This window comes from Notolepis coatsorum, assembly GCF_963971535.1.
Source record: "Notolepis coatsorum genome assembly, chromosome: 8".
In the NCBI taxonomy this organism is placed as follows: domain Eukaryota; kingdom Metazoa; phylum Chordata; class Actinopteri; order Aulopiformes; family Paralepididae; genus Notolepis; species Notolepis coatsorum.
This window is the reverse complement of record NC_140172.1, coordinates 73,881,246-73,901,636: the sequence shown is the minus strand read 5'-3', so window position 1 is coordinate 73,901,636 and position 20,391 is coordinate 73,881,246. Positions and strand designations below refer to the sequence as shown.

At 42.2% G+C, this 20,391-nt stretch overlaps 1 protein-coding gene across 2 annotated transcripts in view; it reads left to right on the top strand.

The window, feature by feature from the left end:
- Nucleotides 1-9,460, top strand: part of acp6 (acid phosphatase 6, lysophosphatidic) — a 111,308-nt gene extending 101,848 nt beyond the window's left edge. For both annotated transcript variants that reach the window (XM_084320174.1, XM_084320173.1), the window contains exons 10-11: nt 106-271; nt 6,922-9,460. In XM_084320174.1, coding sequence (XP_084176300.1) covers nt 106-271; nt 6,922-7,056 — 301 coding nt within the window. In that variant the 3' untranslated portion in view covers nt 7,057-9,460. The remainder of the gene's footprint in view (nt 1-105; nt 272-6,921) is intronic.
- Nucleotides 9,461-20,391: the final 10,931 nt, after the last annotated feature.

Sequence of the window (20,391 nt, the reverse complement as noted above, 5' to 3'; positions counted from 1 at the left end):
TTCACTAACATGTGTTCTTCCATCCAGGCTGAAACACGTTTCACTAACATGCGTTCTTCCATCCAGGCTGAAACATGTTTCACTAACATGTGTTGTTCCCTCCAGGAAGCTGTTCCTGTACTCGGCACACGACACCACGCTGATGCCCTGTCTGATGGCTCTGGGGGTCTTTGACATGCGGTGGCCGCCCTACGCTGCTGACCTCACCCTGGAGCTGCACGAGCACCGGCGCACCAAGGAGGCCTTCGTCAAAGTGTCCTACATAGGGGAGGTAAAGTGTCCTACATAGGGGAGGTAAAGTGTCCTACATAGGGGAGGTAAAGTGTCCTACATAGGGGAGGTAAAGTGTCCTACATAGGGGAGGTAGGGTGCAGGGTTTATAGTCATGTTATACCTCAAGGCAGGCAGGGGTGTAAAAAGTACCCAGAAGTTATACTTAAGTGAAAGTATGGGTACTGTCAAAATCGTACTCAAGTAAAAGTCAGAGTATCTGGCTAAAATCACACTTGAGTAAAAGTCAAAACGTTTCTACTTTTAAATGTACTTAAGTACTAAAAAGTAAAAGTCTAAACTTTTTTTCTGACTGTCTATTCCTCTGATAGCAGGTGTTTAATCAAAGATCCCCACTTTCTAGTCTTGCACAAGGACCAATCAGCATGGGTATGGGTGGGTTAATTTTCCATTGATGGGGATTTGATTGGCTGTTTTTAAATAAAGTGCGGCCGCAGGATTAATAACGTTAACATTAGTTTAACAAATATACTAATTAAAATTGTTGGACCTGCGAGATTTGTACTTTGTATGTCTGCATTTTAAATGTAAGGAGTAAAAAGTGTGTTTTTTTTTCTCTGAAATGTAATTGAGTAAAAGACAAAGTACAAGTATACAAACCTAATAATACTTGAGTAAAGTACAAATCCCCCAAAACAGTACTTCATTATTGTAACGAAGTACAATTACTCAAGTACTTTACACCCATGCCTCAAGGGAAATAGATAACTCCTACAGTCATAGAGAACCTGTAATAGTTGGAAAGGTTATGGACAGTGGACTGAGCTGCAGTCAGCTGAAGGAGAGCGACACGCACCTTTATTGTAGGATACAGTTGACCTATCAAACCTGCCCTCTATTTTTGATCCTCCAATCGCAACTATTGCTTCCGAGGGAAGGTGTGTTGTAGCATATAGGTGCGTGAACTCTCTCTTCTTCAATGGTAAATGTCCAAAGAGTTGTTTGCAGTCAACATTGTCGAAACGGATTGTTTTTTAATCTGTTCATTTCCGTTTTATACCATTTTGAAAAACCCTAGTTTTCTTGAAAGTTTCAGGAAAATATAAAGATTCAGTGATAAAACGCCCTATACTGGAATATTCTGGAATACACAAAAAACGTTGTAATTTTTCGGCCTATTTATGGATCGTTTTCAAATTGATTCAGCGCTGGGTACTGGAAATATGTATTCCACGCTGTTTTGTGGCTCTGCAATGACTTGGATCTTTTCGGATGGCTTGCCGGAGAAGTAAAATGAGGAAACTGGATTTCCCTTAAAAAAAAAACGCTATTTGTCGTCGCTGGCACTCAACGGTCGGCATGAACTAACGACATATAGCGTCGTTGGCACTCAAAGTGTCAAAGCAGTTTAGTGCTTGTCAGGATTGGCTGCTGGTGGGTCAAAGAGGACTTCCACACTCTCACCCATGCAGTTCTGACATCACATGGTGACATGGAGAGCAAGCTTGGCGTCTGTAGACTGTTAACCCTCTGTAGTGTGGTAGTGAAAGGTTAACCTTTTGTAGTGTGGTAGTGAAAGGGTTAACCTTCTGTAGTGTGGTAGTGAAAGGTTAACCTTCTGTAGTGTGGTAGAGAAAGGTTAACCTTCTGTAGTGTGGTAGTGAAAGGGTTCACCTTATGTAGTGTGGTAGTGAAAGGGTTAACCTTCTTTTTTTTCACTTTTTTGTTTATTATACTTTTTTTTTTAGGACATAGAAATCAAGTATATGTCTGCATATATACATTATTGTATTGTCATTGTCCACATAGAACAGATAACAACATTAAACAGAAGAAAATAAATAAAAATAAAAAATAAAAATACAAATAAAACGGAGTTCAAAAGTAAATACCGGTAATAAGTAGGGATGGGTACCTTTCACATTTGAACCGATACCGGTACCTGTGAATCGATACCGGTACCCAACGGTACCTTTTTTTCTGTACTTTAGTCTCAAGAAATTTTATTTACCTACCTCAGTCGTAAAAAGAAAAATTCAAACTTCAAATAACTACAATTTCGACAGTTTTCGGCTTGTCATTGCTCCGACTGCTTTGTTGTTGAATCAAGTCAAATCCTAGGTAAGCATATATTGTGCGTGTGAACGTTGACATGAAAAAAAAAGGTAAAAAAAAAAAAAAAAAAGGTAAAAAAAAAAGAAATTAATAAAAAAAGATTAAGTATAAGATACTCGGTAGTACCGACGTGTTTCGGTTCGGTACCTCAAAAGTACCGAATTCGGTACCCATCCCTAGTAATAAGACAAACAAACACTGACTTGGTCGCACGACAGTCGTCTCAAAAGTATATACATAGTATATCAAATATATAACGTCATGGTGCCCAAGTGCGTCCACCTTTTTATAGGATTCTATCACATTTGCATAACAATAGCGAATATTACGTACCTTGCGCCGTTTTCATTGGAGTTTTTTACAAAACAACGCTGTTTTATTTGTCCTATATATGCGGATATCATTTAAAAACTTAAATTTTACCATTTTAGTTCCCTTTAGACAACAAACATAATGCTAATGATGCACTTTAATTATGATAATTAGGTGGCCATTCACGGTCACTGTACTGAGGTGACGTGAGGGCGCATTCATAGTTTAACGCTCCTGTGTTCAGATCGCATTTTCATCACCTTTTACTGACCTGTGAACTGTGAAAAAAGATCTTGGAAAATGGAGTTCTTTTGTTTGAACCTGTTTTCATCCTTTAAAATCAATGCTGCCATCTACTGTTAACTGGAAGGTAGTGTATAAAGCGTTTGTCTACCATCTCATCTCAGGAGCAAACAACATCCCCATTTTATTTGTCTAACAAACAAAATATTAATCACAATCACTTGTCACATTAACATTTGAGAGTACATGTGTTTTCAACAAAAATATGACAAATTTAACACAACAGCCAGCACTTTTTAACATTTTATAAACAATATATAAAAAATATAATAAACATAACTTAGAACAATATCAACTATTTACAGCACACCATACATATTTATACATTTTTTCATTCATACACTCCTCTTCTGCGGCTGTGGAGAGAGCCGCCACGCAGGGTACGGGAGGAGGTTGTGGGAGTCCTTGATGTTTCAGCCCGCTGCCGCTGTCGGTCTGCCCTGGCCAGAGCTCCTGCCTCGGCGCGGGCGGCGCGGTCCTCTGTCTCGTCGATGGCATCCGTCATCTCCTGGGCGGTGAGCAGGCGGGCCTTGGTGGTGTTCCTCCTGACCTTTCCAGATCTTCGGGTGAACTCTTGAGGCAGGCCAGGACCGTGATGTGTTCCCTGGTTCCCTGGGCCTGCCTGTAGGCGTGCTTCGTCCCACGGGGTACAACGACCTTCCTCCGGTTGGAGTCCATCTGAAACCCTGTCTCGTCACAGTTGTAAATATGACGGGGTTTCTCCCTCAGCCCATGTTCCTCCAAGGTGGTGGTGAGGAGCTTGAAGTATCTTCTATGGCCCCCCTCTTGGCGCAGGCTGCCCTCCCACGGTCAATGACTTAGGGACCTCGAACGTGGCTGCCCGCCTCGCACTCCACCTGCCTGCTCTGACCTCTGCAATGGCCTGGTCCATGGCCTCCGGGGCCCACAGACGCACCTTCCTCTCCCTCTTCCGCATTTGCCGGATATTAGGCATGCTCTGCAAACACACAAAAATATTTTAAACAAGAAAGTAAAATAATATGAACTTTATTATTATTGTACGACTGACGAGTTTATTTTATTTGATTTATTTAGCACATTATTTAAAAAAAACAGTGCTAGGAGGGAACTTACTGTATGTGAGTGATTTATGATGAAATTAAATTAGATTTGAATTGTTTTTTGAATATGGATAAGGAGGTTGTTGACCTCAATGATGAATTTAGTTTATTGCTATGGTTTGTTGGATATGAGTGAAATTCTGATGAAAAGATGAAGAACAATGGAAGGTATCAAGAAGATCTTGCCTATTGTTAATGAACTTGAATATGAATGAGCATGAAACCAAAATGATTATGCCGAAATATTACCAGACATGCAAACACACACACACAACCTTACCTTCACCCAGTTCAGCATGGCAGCCTCACACACACACACCTCCATTCACCTGTAGAGAAACAAACAAGCACACACACAAACCTACCGTGTCTGCTGTGCTGTCTCTGGACTTTGTCACTCTGTCTGTCTATGCTTCAGATGTTTTTTTATACAGAGATTGAGAGAGAGAGAGAGAAAACCAGTTCATTATTTTCCCCGCGACAATTATTGTTCTCCCTTCGATTATTTTCGCGCAACCTCAGTTCATCACTACCTGGTCACCCTACTTCAGACAAACTTAGATCTCTTATTAAGAAGATTACAAATGTACAACACATTTCGTCGGACAAAACACTGGCTATATATGCTAGCAACATAAACAAACGATCTGACTTCATCTTGGGGCGAGTGGGAGTTCATGTTTAAGGAACAGGATGCTACTTTTACTTGGGAAACAGCGTCGCCCCGAACACATTCGAACAATTATAACGTTGCAGTGGTACAAACGTTCACATCTAGTAGTCTTTAGATGACTAAATATAGATGAATACTCATGAAATTTGATATATATACTCTAAAATAAGTATGATTTCATATCACCTACCTTTCGACGTCAAAATCTGGTGGGGCTGTGAGGAAAGATCCAGAATGCCGCGCAAGATGGGGCGTGACCGAAGTTGGGTTTGGGCGTTCCCAGATAAAGAGGGTGACCGGGATTGGTTTACGTTCCGTTAGCACATGTTCAGGTACCCAAATATGCTTCCCCAATGTATATACGGTATATCAAATAACTCACGTTGGATTAACGTTCACACAGATGACTAACAGCAAGCAGCATACAAATTGCTATTCTGGAATAGTATGGAACTGTACATCATCCACAAGTACAAGGAATGAACCCCACGTTTTCTTGAACAAATATGAAGAACCTCTCAGAGTACATCTTATTTTTTCAAGTTTGATAAAGTATAGTATGTCTCTAATCCAGTAAAGGTGAGTGGGGGGAGCAGCGGACTTCCATTTAAACAGAATCAGCCGCCTGGCCAGTAGAGTGGTAAATGTCACAACGTGTGCTTTGTGCTTTGGAAGTGATAACATAGGTGGAGAGTATCCAAAAAGCGCTGTCCATACATTTGGTTCAAGATTTGTCTCAATACTTCCCGAGATGGTTTCAAAAATATTTGTCCAATATACATTTACATTTACATTTAGTCATTTAGCTGACGCTTTTATCCAAAGCGACTTACAAGTTCTGTACGACAAGCCATCAGGAAGGGCACAACTCTATCAGCTGAGCAACAATGTTCATCAAAGTGTTGAGTGCTACAGTGTAGGTTAGTTTATTAGGACAAGTGCATGACAGTACGGTTAGTTAGGGTTAGATTTTTTTATTGTTTTTTTTTTTTATTTTTTTTTAATTCAGATAATGGTTGAAGAAGTGCGTCTTTAGTCGACGGCGAAAGATTGGACGTGATTCGGCTGTCCTAACCCAATACCTGTGCAAGGAGGGGCATGTCCAAAACATATGAGTATATGTGGCTGGGGCCGAATTACATCTATCACATATAGGATCAATATCTTCATACATTTTGGCTAATCTGACTTTCGTCAGGTGTACTCGATGAACAATTTTGCATTGTATCAACCCGTGTCTTGCACAAATAGAAGAAGAATGAACAAGACGTAGAATGTCAACCCAAATGTCATCCGAGATCTCTTCCTCCAAATCCTCCTCCCATTTACTTTTAATATTGTGTATTGTGGTGGGACATAAGGAGAGAATGAGATTATACATAGTCGATATCATGCCCTTGATGGAAGACATCGGGGTTAAAAAGGAGTCGATGGGTGTTACCTCTGGAAGGTTGGGAAATATAGGGTTAATGCTACAGACATAGCTACGAATCTGTAGATACCGAAAGAAATGTCGGCTATGGATTGAATATTTCTCTGATAATTGCTGAAAGGAGGCAAAAACATTATCTATATACAGGTCACCTAGTGTATTAATACCGAGTGAGGCCCATAAGGAGAATGCTCCATCCATCAGTGATGGGTGAAATAAAGGGTTCGCTTCTATCGGGGCCAAGTGGGATTGAGTTTTGAACCCAAAATGGCGTCTGAATTGATTCCAAATTCTGAATGTAGTTTTAACGATAATATTTTTTAAGTAAGGGGCCAATGGAGAACAGAAAGGGTTTAACCTTCTGTAGTGTGGTAGTGAAAGGGTTCACCTTATGTAGTGTGGTAGTGAAAGGGTTAACCTTCTGTAGTGGTAGTGAAAGGTTAACCTTCTGTAGCGGTAGGGAAAGGTTAACCTTCGGTAGTGTGGTAGTGAAAGGGTTAATGTGTCAAATCTGTAATAATTCCAAAGGCCAATATTTGTGCAACTTCCACATTCAACCAGGGGATGGGTCACAGGTCGCCTCGACCACATGAGTGGTTGTCAGCGGTTGTCAATCAAAAGGCAGCAAACTGATTGGTCATTTAACTCATCAGTCTTCACTAAACCCTACATGTTGGTTAATAACGTGGGTTTGCTGGTAATCTCCATTGTCATTTAATAACAATCACGATGAATAGACTTGGTTAACAACATCTGTGTTTCTGTCTCTGCAGGACCAACTGATCCCAGGCTGTAGTGCAGTCTACTGCCCCCTGCAGGAGTTCAAGCAGGTCCTGTCCACGTACTCTCTCACGTCTGATCTCTACCATGCACTGTGCAACAGCCCAGATCGCCTGACTGAGCCCTGAGCTCTCCCTGACCTTTCACCTCTGACCCACAGGCCACAGCATCCACTCTGTTACTGAACTATACTTCAAACTATGCTTGTTTACATTATGTTGCTGTCACCTGAAAGCCTCATAACGCACAAAACCCACCAGGCGCAAGGTGGGCGGGCGGGCGATCAGCGATTCACGTTCGCTCCCATGTTAACAGGCGTCGCTGTTCACACCGTGCGTGCAGGAAGCACATTTTTCCGCTTTGGTTGTATTCAGAGGTGTGCTCCAGGCGCATTTAAACAGAAATACACTCAATATCTGCATTATTACCACACATATAGATGTTGTTCAACCAGCTAATGTGTCTGTATCTTTCCCAATACAAATAAACCATACTATACTTTTTCAAGAGTACAGTCACACTGATTTCATCATTCTAAAATGTATTCTAACATTCTAATGAATTAGATAATAACTGGTTATACATGCGAAATGGACAATAGAACACTGGAACTGGAAATCTTTTTAAAATCTTCAAACGGGGACTGACTTCGCATATAGACTAGGCATTTACAGCTGTTCCAATGTAAATGTGCCTTCCTCTGTGCACTTTCGCCCACTCTGAAGTCGGACTGGGTGTGGATGGCCACGCACGCTCTTCTCGCACGAAACCTGCGAGTGCTTGCACCCACGCCTGGTGGGTTTCAAGCGTCACTCTCATAACTCATAATATTTACATAGTCCTTGGTAGGGGTGTAATGATCCTAATACAGAATAGAACATTTGATGCAGTGTGCTGAAATATAAAACTGTATTGACGATTCTCCTCTCGACTCTTCCCTAGGTCTCTTTTTTTATATCTCAGTTTAACTATGGTGTGACTACTGCGATTAGCATGCTGTTTAAAGCTCATTTTCATTGTTTACTGAAACTTTGAAATAAATGTTTTATTTATCTGAGCCAAACCAATGTATATGTATCGTATATAATCTATAAGTAGAGCTCTTTAGTATCAATACATTTCAAAATCTAAATTCGTATATAGAATCTCAAAATTATTGGTATCCTTACGCCCCTATTTATGAGAAATGTTATTCTCTCTGCATTCACTCCAGCCAGCAAACCACATCAGTCATCGTACCTCTGTCAGAACCCACGCTGGGCCACATCGTACCTCTGTCAGAACCCACATCGTACCTCTGTCAGAACCCACACTGGGCCACATCGTACCTCTGTCAGAACCCACACTGGGCCACATCGTACCTCTGTCAGAACCCACACTGGGCCACATCGTACCTCTGTCAGAACCCATGCTGGGCCACATCGTACCTCTGTCAACCCATGCTGGGCCACATCGTACCTCTGTCAGAACCCATGCTGGGCCACATCGTACCTCTGTCAGAACCCACATTGAGCCTTACAAGCCCACTTGAAAACGCTTTGCTTTGAAAACTGTTTTAGTTTTAAGACTTTGTTAAAGCCCTCAACAAATTCTCAACAATAATATATCATCATATCATTGTCAGATTACTTGTGACACCTTGGTAAAAAAAATTAATGAGACCATTGCTCAGTACATTCATGTTACCAATGGACTCTTAACACAATGAATACAATATAGAGGTTACCAACAGACTCTTAACACTATGAATACAATATAGAGGCTACCAATGGACTCTTAACACTATGAATACAATATACAGGCGCAGCGTGACAAAGTGTAGTAAAATAAACATCTAAATGTGTTTTTGAACGTTTCCTTTCCAATAGTCTGACAAAAGACATGTTATGGAAGCAAAATAGCACAAAATCTCAAAATTTACCAGTGCATCAAAAAACATTTTCACCTGCCGTGTCTCGCCTTAATTGATAATTTTATTGATTTTTGCGGGTCCCTACTTCCCCTCTCCACGTGGAAGGCACCTGATTGGATATGTGACATGCTGGTGCTCTAGTGGAAGGCACCTGATTGGATACGTGACATGCTGGTGCTCTAGTGGAAGGCACCTCATTGGATACGTGACATGCTGGTGCTCTAGTGGAAGGCACCTGATTGGATACGTGAAATGCTGGTGCTCTAGTGGAAGGCACCTGATTGCATACGTGACATGCTGGTACTCTAGCGACACCTAGTGGCTGAATGTTATCTATAGCACCTTTTGAAGTCAGGAAAATATGCATTTATTATTATGCTGCCTCAAAAGGGTTTGTGCAGCTATGGTTTTCTGTCACTAACCTGTTTAACCAGGAGGGAAGGTTCACTCCTGAATAGTGAAATTACTTCACTACATATTACCTGCTTAGAGTTGTGATCAGTGATATAATCTGTTTATTTTTTTTAATCTAAAGTGTAACTAATTGTCAGAAATTCGTTTTAAACCATAAATATTTGATCTGATTTTCTTTTCAATAAAAAACGGCATTTAAGAGTGAATTGTATAATTTTAAATGCCATTTTAAAATGGAAAATAGTGCTTAGAAAAGTACTTGAAAGTCCTTGAATTTCATTTTGCAATGTCTGGGAACCTTGTGTGTCTCTGTAATCAAACTAGTAACGATGCTGTTTGAAGTGTCTAATCTGGTTACTATAGTAACGATGCATTTGGCTTTATTGCTGAACGCACACAGTATCTGAATTAGATACTAATTAGATTAGTGCTGGACACTGGTTGACAAGTCACCTGTAAATAGGGAGGTGTTAGTCTGACGTCACTTTAGTTTCCTTCGCGGTCCACCCATATAGGGATTTATCATTGGGAAAATGGATTATCGGCTATTGTAATCATTCTGCATCATGAACAATTTTGCACAAAATTGGTTCCCTTCTATCACTAACATTATTGTATAAGCATTTTTGGTTGAAATAAAATTATATCTAATTATTTTATGATTAATTGTGAATTGTATCATGTTGAGCTATAGATTGTGGATGAATACACAGAAAGGTACACCATGCCAATGTTCATGCTTTTTATTGCTTTATTTACAAATGTGTCCATTGGAAATACATGGCAATTTCAAGCGAGGTGGACCGGCCGGAAACAACAATGACGTAACCACTACACCTCCCTATAAGAGATGACATCAACAGCTGTTCTCCATTGATGATGCAATGTGGTTATGCTGCTTGCAGCCTGACACTCCATGTCGACCCGTACCTTCTTCAGGGGAATACTACGCTGTATACTTGTACATAGTGCTTATAAACCGAGGGTCCTAAATGTGTATTATAAAAGAAACATGTACATTGACCATATTCACACAGCATGTGAATATGGTCAGTGAGTGAGTGTTTTTCCTAAGCATCGCTAGGAAACTTGAAAGGGAATTATTCTGCTGTGGAATTTACTAAGAATCTTATAAGTATGAGAGTGCAGATCTGAGATCAGATTGGTTCACAAGTCATTGAATTGTGTGTGGTCATGTGACTCGAGAACTGGTCCTAGATCAGTTACTCCCTAGTCTTAGATGTGTGATGAATACAGTGGCATGTTTTGTTGTGAGCGATGCTGTAGGTGCCTTCTGCTAGGTGTGTATTAATACCGTCTGAATAATATGCATGAACACATGTCCAACTCAGACTGGATAGTGTGATTTGATATTGTTATACAATAAACACATGACCTATTATTACTACACATTACCTCATCCATGGGAACTTCCCTCTTGATTGTTTTGAAGTTTGCTTTGGATTGGTGATCAATAAAAGAGCTGGTCAGTGTTCCGTCTCTGAGTTCTGATTGGTGATCAATAAAAGAGCTGGTCAGTGTTGCGTCTCTTGAGTTCTGATTGGTGATCAATAAAAGCTGGTCAGTGTGAGTTATGATTGGTGATCAATAAAAGCTGGTCTGTTGCGTCTCAGTGAGTTCTGATTGGTGATCAAATAAAATAGCTGGTCAGTGTTGTGTCTCAGTGAGTTCTGATTGGTGATCAATAAAAGCTGGTCAGTGTTGCGTCTTAGTGTGAGTTCTGATTGGTGATCAATAAAAGATGGTCAGTGTTGCGTCTCAGTGAGTTCTGATTGGTGATCAATAAAAGCTGGTCAGTGTTGCGTCTCAGTGAGTTCTGAGTATTCGCTCGGCTGTCATCTTCATAATGAGCCTCATCTCTTCATCCATATTTAACAATCCGTCATATATCATTGATCTTTCATATTTTACAATTACATTTAGCTGAACGCTTTTATCCAAAGCTACTTACAGGTTCTGTACAACAGGTCAGCAGGAAGGTTCTGTACGACAAGTCAGCAGGAAGGTTCTGTACAACAAGACAGCAGGAAGGTTCTGTACGACAAGACAGCAGGAAGGTTCTGTACGACAAGTCAGCAGAAAGGTTCTGTACAACAAGACGGCAGGAAGGTTCTGTACAACAAGTCAGCAGGAAGGTTCTGTACAACAGGTCAGCAGGAAGGTTCTTGTCGTATCAGTGTTTGAAGAATACTTGTTCCTGCGTTGTCTATGATGTCCCAAAAAAGGTGTGGGTGTAGAATGACTTAGAGACCACAAGTTCGCTAGAGTGTTCAAAAAGAAAGAAGTGTTTATTGGCTACTCACACAGACGTGACCAATTCACTCCTAAAAACTGTACAAAAAAAAATAGGTGATCCCATAAACGCACACTATACTAAGTACAGAGAGTCACCGTCATCCAAAAAATACACCATTTACAAGATCTTGTACAAAAGCGAAAACTATGGCGAGCTGAGGGCTTGGCCGTTCTAGTGGTCTATGACAAATCGATATTGAATGTCCTACATCGACGAGATTTTCTGTCCTGGGTGGTCTTCAGCTTTCTCATTTAATCTGTCCTGTGTTCCCCGGCGCACTCCTTTTTATAAAAGAGTTGAGGGTACCTGCGTGACATCACAGGAAGTGACGTCACGAAGGTGTTTCTCCCAATCAGAAACTGGTTTCGTTCAAATTTGAAAAAAGGGGCTGTCTTAGCAGCCCAACGGCTCCTCGCCATAACTTTTAATCTCCAAATAGTTTTTACTATTATACAAACTGGGTTTAACCCGAGGAACACAGACACATCATTCTTGACTAGATTTGTCCTTTTTATGGCAAACGAGAATCACAATGTTGTCATTTAGCCACCCTCGTATTTTCCTACTAGTAATTGCTAACTTAAATCAATATTCTTCTAAACAGTTATCAGTCATACTATTTTAAATACTAATAATTTGAGTTAGAGGGTGCTTCATTCCAAACTCCGTGATTCTGGCCACAACCATTGTCATTTTTAATATTGTAATCAGTAGAATGAGCACTGTGATGATTAAGGATGTTATGATTACTTTGCACCACTAGGTGTCAGTATGATAGGCTCTGATAAGTAGGACATCCAGGAAGTAAGAACGACCATCTGAAGATAACATGTAACTTGTGCTGTGGTAGTAAAATAAAGTACTGGTGTTCATGAGCAAGGACTCAACTCATAATTGAACCACTGAACAAAACATGGTACCAGGAGTAAAAACTACATTGTGACAGGTGGCATGGATTCCTTAAAGCCACCGGAGAGTTTGAAACTAACTGGAAATGTCGACAGCAACTGGCGTACCTTCAAACAGCAGTTCCAGCTATACCTTGTGGCCTTGGGACTGGAAAACAAGTTGGATTCCAGGAAGGTAGCATTACTTCTAACAATAGCAGGCCCACAGGCCATAGAAGTGTACAATACATTTGTGTATGAAGAGGAAGTGGATAACATAAATTTGGATAAAGTGTTTGAGAAATTTGATGCTCATTGCTCTCCAAAAAAGAATGAAACATATGAGAGATATGTGTTTCGTTGTCGGATGCAACAACAAGGGGAACCTTTTGATGTTTTTCTGACTGACCTGAAGCTTAAAGCACATTCATGCAACTTTTCAACACTGAGGGATTCCTTGACCAGAGACCAGATTGTTTTTGGAGTGGAGGATAAAAAGGTCAGAGAAAGGCTACTAAGGGAAACAGAGCTGACACTAGAAGGGGCCATCAAGATCTGCCATGCGAGTGAGCTGTCCCATATGCATGTGAGGACATTCGGTGAGATGGCAGCAGGCACAGAAAATGTGGGTCATGGTGCAGATGTGGGTGCCATTTCAAGTACAGGAAAAAGACACACAAAGACACGGCCTGCACAGCGGACGGACGACAGAGTGTTCAGCTGCAAGCGCTGTGGCTCGCAGCACAAGCCAAGGCAGTGTCCAGCCTTTGGTAAGAAATGCTTTAATTGCCAGGGGAGCAACCACTTTGCTACACAGTGCTTCGGAAAAGGAAAAGAGAGGGGGACAGGAAGATGTGTAAACAGAGTGGAGGACACTGATCTGAGTGACTCAGAGAATGAGACATTTTTTGTTGCCACAGTGAATAGTGAAGTGAATGCTATTGGAGAAGATAAATGGATGGCACCACTGTGGATAAACAGGACTCTAGTCACAATGAAATTGGACACTGGAGCAAAAGCCAACTTGATCAGCATGTCTGACATCGAAGAAATGAAAGATAAGCCAAATATAAGAAAGAAAACACTTGCACTGAAAGACTACAATGGACAGAGGATTGACTGTCTAGGCACATGCATGCTGAATGTAACAGTGAAAGAAAAAGTGCATCACCTATTCTTTTCTGTTGTTGCTGAAGGACTTGATTCACTGCTGGGTGATAAAGCCTGTGAAGACCTGGAGCTGGTGAAAAGAGTGTATCGCATCAACACAACTGTGAGTACACCAAGTGACTCTGTTGACTCAATAGTACAGAACTTTGCAGATGTCTTCAAGGGTTTTGGTGTATTGCCATTCACATATAAAATCCAGCTGAAAGCAAATGCACAGCCAGTGGTGCATGCTGCACGAAGAGTTCCGGCACCACTGAGAGACCGTGTTAAAAAAGAACTGGACAGGATGACAGTGCTGGGGGTGATACAGAAGGTAGAGGAACCAACAGAATGGGTCAATTCTATGGTGTGCGTGAAGAGAAAAAATGGTGACCTGAGAATATGTATGGACCCAAAATATCTGAATGAAAACATAAAGCGGGAACACTACCAGATACCCAAGCGTGAGGAAATCACCAGTGAGATGGCTGGTGCCAGATACTTCACAAAGCTTGACGCAACACAAGGCTTCTGGCAGCTGAAATTGGATGAAAGCCGCACCAAGTACTGCACCTTTAATATACCTTTCGGCAGATATTGCTTCCTCAGACTGCCTTTTGGAATCTGTTCAGCATCTGAAATATTTCACAGAGCAGTGGAACACATCATCGAAGGGCTGGATGGAGTTTGAGCCTATGTTGATGACATCATCGTCTGGGGCTCCACAGTCCAAGAACACAATAAGAGACTGACCAACGTGCTGGAGAGGATACGAAAGTTTGGACTAAAGCTCAACAAGAGCAAATGTCAGTTTGGAGCTCAAGAAATCGTCTTCCTTGGAGACAAGCTCTCTGCACAAGGTGTCCAGGCTGACCAGGAAAAAGTCAATGCCATACACAACATGCCAAGGCCCACAGACAAGACAGGTGTGCTACGCATTATGGGAATGGTCAACTTCATAGGTAAATTCATTCCTAACCTATCTGCAAAGACAGCCTGTATTCGTGAGCTCCTGCATAAAGGGGATGAGTTCAAATGGGCATCCAAACATGAGCATGAGTGGCAGAGGCTCAAAGAGACACTGACAACTGCACCTGTGTTGGCATTCTATGACTCGACGAAGAGGATCAAAGTGTCGACGGATGCCTCCAAGGACAGAATTGGAGGAGTACTCCTACAGGCTGAAGGTGAGCATTGGAAACCAGTGGCCTATGCATCCAGGTCCATGACAGAGACAGAGTGTAGATATGCACAAATCGAAAAAGAATGCCTAGGGTTAGTGTTTGGCCTAGAGAGGTTCATCGTCCTTTGGTTGCAATCATAAAAAAAAACTTAAATGAAATGTCGCCAAGGATTCAGCGCATGATGATGAAAATGCAGAGATACGACTTTGAGCTGATCTACACACCAGGAAAACACCTGATACTCGCCGATGCGCTCTCACGGGCACCCACAGGGAAAGGTGTGAGCACGACTGAAGAAGATGTTCAAAACCATGTCAACATGGTGGCTGCTGCGCTTCCTGTATCAGACACAAAGTCCAGACAAATAGCTGAAGAAACAGCAAAAGACACAGAGCTGCAATGTATCATTGGAAACATGCAAAATGGATGGCCTGTAGGTTCCTGTCCACTGTTCCACGACATCAGAGGTGAACTGAGTGTTGTTGATGGACTGTTGCTAAGGACAAATAGAATTGTCATTCCACAAGAATTGAGAAGGGACATACTACAGAGGATCCATGAAGGTCATCTCGGTGTCGAGAAATGCAAGAGAAGAGCGAGAAACGCAGTCTTCTGGCCTGGGATCAACAAAGACATTGAGAGACTGATAAGTGGATGTGAAACATGCCAGAGACATAGGAACAAGCAAACCAAAGAGCCTATGATGGTAGCTGATGTCCCAACAGCACCATGGGATAAAGTAGGAATGGATTTGTTTCATCTCAAGGGTAAAGACTATGTAGTGGTCATTGACTATCACTCAAACTTCCCTGAAATGGCATTGCTATCAAATACATCATCAACCTGTGTTATAACACATACAAAATCGATCTTCGCCAGACACGGCATACCAAACACAGTGGTGAGTGACAACGGGCCATGCTTTAAGAGCAGAGAGTGGCAGGAATTTGCAAAACGGTACGGCTTCAAGCATGTGACATCTAGTCCTCTGTATGCACAGTCAAATGGAAAAGCTGAAAAAGGAGTCCACATCCTCAAGCAGCTCCTGAAGAAAGCTGCTGACAGTGACTCAGATCCCTACCTTGCTCTTCTGAGCTACAGATCATCACCCCTCGCTTGCGGACTGTCACCTGCTGAGCTGCTGATGAATCGAAAGCTGCGTACCACACTGCCGAGTTACTCAAAGAAAAAGAAACATCCAAAGTTGGAACAAAAGCTTGAAAACAAAAAAACAGAAGATGAAACCGAAGTCATTCTATGACAGAACAGCCAAGCAGCTTCCACCACTATCAAGCAACGATACAGTTAGGATTGAAGATCCTGATGGATGGAAGACAAAAGCCACTGTTCTTCAAGAAGTAGCTCCACGGTCTTTCACTGTGAGAACAGAGGAAGGTCATATCTTCAGACGTAACCGTCGCAGTCTTCTGAAAACACAAGGGACTGTTCGAGAGCTCAGTGAAGCCCACACTGAGTCTGAGTCCGTCTCTCCACCTCTGACAGACTATAACCCTGACAACAGTCCAGGTGAACCTGTCTTAAGAAGAAGTGCAAGAGAAATCAGATAGCCTGAAAGACTGGATTTGTAAAAAAAAAAAAAAAAAAAAAATGAAGAAAGCAAAACAAAAAACAAAAAAAATAGAAAAAGTGTGATGGAAAGATTTTATATATATAGTGTAGTATGTATTAATTATGTTAATATGGTAATTGGTTAAAATGATGTGTTAACACTTTGACTGCCGGGAACCGTCTTTAGACGTCTTTGCTGGCCATGCTAAAGTTGCCGGAGGACGCGTTACGTCGTCCTTATATCAATATTTCAAAAATCTGATCGGATTCATATGTCCCCTCCGCTGGCCTGAGATCCACCAGCAGGACCCACTGAGCTCTCTGGCGGTTCAGGAGCGCCATCTGGTGGCCGATCGGCGCAATCGCCAAACAGGATGTGGCATAGAGGTTGTCCTAGACGTCCGTAGTACTTCCGGGCGCTCGCTATAGGTCATGGGACTCTGGCTCGTCACGCTACACGGTGATCGATTGGCAATAACTCGATAAACAACATGATTTGGACGTATATACCATTATACAAGCTGGAGATGGACCGGGTAAAAATATATCCCATAATGATAAGATTTCTACTCTACGATGATCGCCCAACGGCGCGCGGAGACTGGGGTGAGTTTCAGCGTGTAACGTTACCGTCTTCGATACTAACTGCTATTATCAACATTTGACCCACATTAGATGATTGGTATAACGCTGCCCACGGAATTATAAACGCCCCCTCGCCCATCCGGTCAACATCAGATGACGTGTAGTAACTTCTAGAAGTATGTCTAGTTGGAATTTTTTATATCGCGCTGATTGCCATCAAACTGTATTTCATCATCAATATAATGCATTTGGGGCTATATATCACGTTATGGAGAAAGCTGCAGAAAGAGATGAAAACATACTTATACATTAGACCATACTTTACTATGAATATGTGAATGAAAAAGTTTAACGTTGCTACACAATGAACAATACATATAGGACTTTGAATGGGCCCTAATAATGGCAATGTAGCAATAGAATTTAAAAAGTTATAGCCCTGCAAAGAAGGGGACTTTCTCCATAGACAAATAGCGCTGGCAATCTATGGTATATCATGAATTTAACCTTAGGCAGCCAAAGTGTTAAAGAAAAAATGGTTAAGATACCTGACACCTGTAATTTAGTTTTTCTACCGTTTACAGAGAAAGGGGGATGTGATGATTAAGGATGTTATGATTACTTTGCACCACTAGGTGTCAGTATGATAGGCTCTGATAAGTAGGACATCCAGGAAGTAAGAACGACCATCTGAAGATAACATGTAACCTGTGCTGTGGTAGTAAAATAAAGTACTGGTGTTCATGAGCAAGGACTCAACTCATAATTGAACCACTGAACAAAACAAGCATGTCACAACAGGAATACTTGCAGTTTAATTAAAGTTATATTTAGTTAAAATGTATTATCTTTTTCCCCCTTCTTTTTCAGTTTTTCTCCCCTCCCAATGTTAGTCGTTATGCCAATTCCCTTTCTGGTCGTTGCGCACTCTACCCCCTACCGTCGGTCTGGGAGGGGGGAGACTATCACATGCTTCCTCCGACACATGTGTACCTAGCCCACCACTTATTTTCACCTGGCAGCGCGGACTCTCACTGGGAGAGTGTAACGCAGTGGTCCCCAAACTATGGCCCGCAGGTCGAATCCGGCCCGCCTCCACATTTAGCCCGGCCCTCTAGAGGCCCGGAGCTTAAAAAAAATATATATATATATATATATTTTTTTTTAACATGGCAGCATCCCCATTGTCTGTGCTGAATGTTTGTTAGTGTTTGATATTTTTTGTTTGTTTTTAGTACTTTTAAACATCCATTTTTAGTAAGTAGTAGTTTTCATTTGATCCTATAATTTTTTCATTCATCGATTTGTGGACTTTTTTTTAGTGTCCTGAAAGGCGCCTTATAAATAAAATGCATTATTATTATTATTATCATCCAGGAGGGAAAAACACTTTGGATAGTAGGGACTGCATCTCTGCCTGTCCTGGCCAGGAAACACTTTGCAACTGTAATCTCCTCTGGCAGTAGTTGGATATTGTAATGTGTGGTAGAGGGGTTGCAGCAATTCCACTGAGAGAAACTGGTCTGAGGCTGGATAACATGCCTGTATGCCTCTCATAAGTTGTTTTCCAACTCATAAAAACCTGCTCTCAAGCACTTGCAGCATTCTGTCGAGGACTGGATAGAACAGTCTGTCTCAGCTGATCTCCTGAGCTGAGGTCTGAGCTTGTGCCACAAGATGACTCAACTTAGTCAACTACATACTCGTCCATCCTTTTCTGCTTCCTCCTTTGGCTGGTAGTATGTTCCTCAATCCCAAGGCCATTACATATGGCCTTTGTCCTGTCATACATGTCCACTGCCATCTCTGAGGTGCGATAACCTTTGAGTGTGCCCTGCACTGTGCTTTTAAATAGTACAGAGCTAGAGCTAAGTGGTCTGTAGGTACTGTATTTTTATTTCATAAATAGTGTTATGTAGTTGCTATGTAGTTGCTTCCTGATGAATTGAAAATGGGGGACCCTGATGTAAACAAGACGAAAGTCTTTCTCTGGTCTGCATCCCCTTAACAATTGTGTGTATTGAGCTGTACTGTATTGTACCCATTCTGCAATCTGTTAATAAAGTTTTCAATCAATCAATCAAAACATAATTTACGGCATTCTAGCCTATTGTGGTGTTTACTACATCTCCCGTGACCCTTAGCGGGGGATGACGTAGTTAAAGAGAGACGAGTGAAAGATGAATGGAAGTGTTGTTTGTGCAACAGTAGAGTGCGGAATAAAATAGTGTTTTTGCATCGGAACACGACTCCGTCTTCGCTATCATTACCGCATTCCTACATTGGTGACCCTGATTTTCTCTTGGATGTATTTCGAAGATTATATTGAACATGTCAACTGAACAACAGAATGCAGATCGCAGATCTTTGAACGCAGTTTCACTCAAGCTGCCCGAGGGAACAGAGTGCCAACGCTTGGTTTGCGCAAGCCGAAGCCCAATTCGCTCTCAGGGATATTACCGCGGATGCCACCAAGTACTACTATGTGGTAGCAGCCCTTACGAACTCAACTGCAGCGAGAGTTTGCTGGAAAACCCACCTACACATGACAAATAGTTACTATAAAAACACACCTTAAAGAGGCTTTTGGTCTGTCTGAATCTGACCGTGCTCGCCAGCTTCTCTCTACCTGGACTGGGTGACTCAAAGCCCTCTGAACTGATGGACCACATGTTAGCTCTGCTGGGTGACCATGGGCCATGTTTTCTATTTAAAGAACTTTTCCTGCAACAGCTGCCAGACTATGTTCGTTTACCTATGGCTAATTCCATCAAAACTGACTTTCGCCAGCTAGCTAGAGAAGCGGATGTATTTTTCTCAGCTGGGCCTACACCATTGGCAGCATCGGCCTACACCATTGATGAGCAGGGGTTCCAACCACTCTCTATCTCTGCCGCGGCTATGCCCCGCCGGGTGAGGCCGTCGGGGTTGTGTTTTTACCACGCAAAGTTTGGGAACAAAGCTAAGAAGTGTCTGCCACCATGTAACTACAGTGGGTCGGGAAACGCACTGGCTGCCACTCATTAGCAGCCGTGAGTGTTGGCCATCCTGCAGGCTTTCTGTACGTCACCGACTCACTCTCCGGCCGCCGTTTTTTATGTGACACGGGTGCCCAGGTGAGCGTGTTGCCGGCGTCCACTCAGGACTTCCACTCAGCAAGACGGGCCCCCGCCGTTGAAGCTGCCAATGGCAGTGCGATCCCTACATTTGGCAAACGCACCGTGGCATTATATTTTGCTGACCAGCGTTTCACCTGGGATTTCGTGTTGGCCAAGGTGTCCACTCCCCTCCTAGGCGCTGACTTTCTCTGCGCCAACAGTCTCTTGGTAGACGTGGGGAATCGCCGGCTTGTCAATGCTGAGACGTTCGGCTCCTTGGCATGTGAGCGCAGTGACATGGCCACAATGACACTGTCCAGCGCCGTCGCGCCCGCTGATGATTTCTCC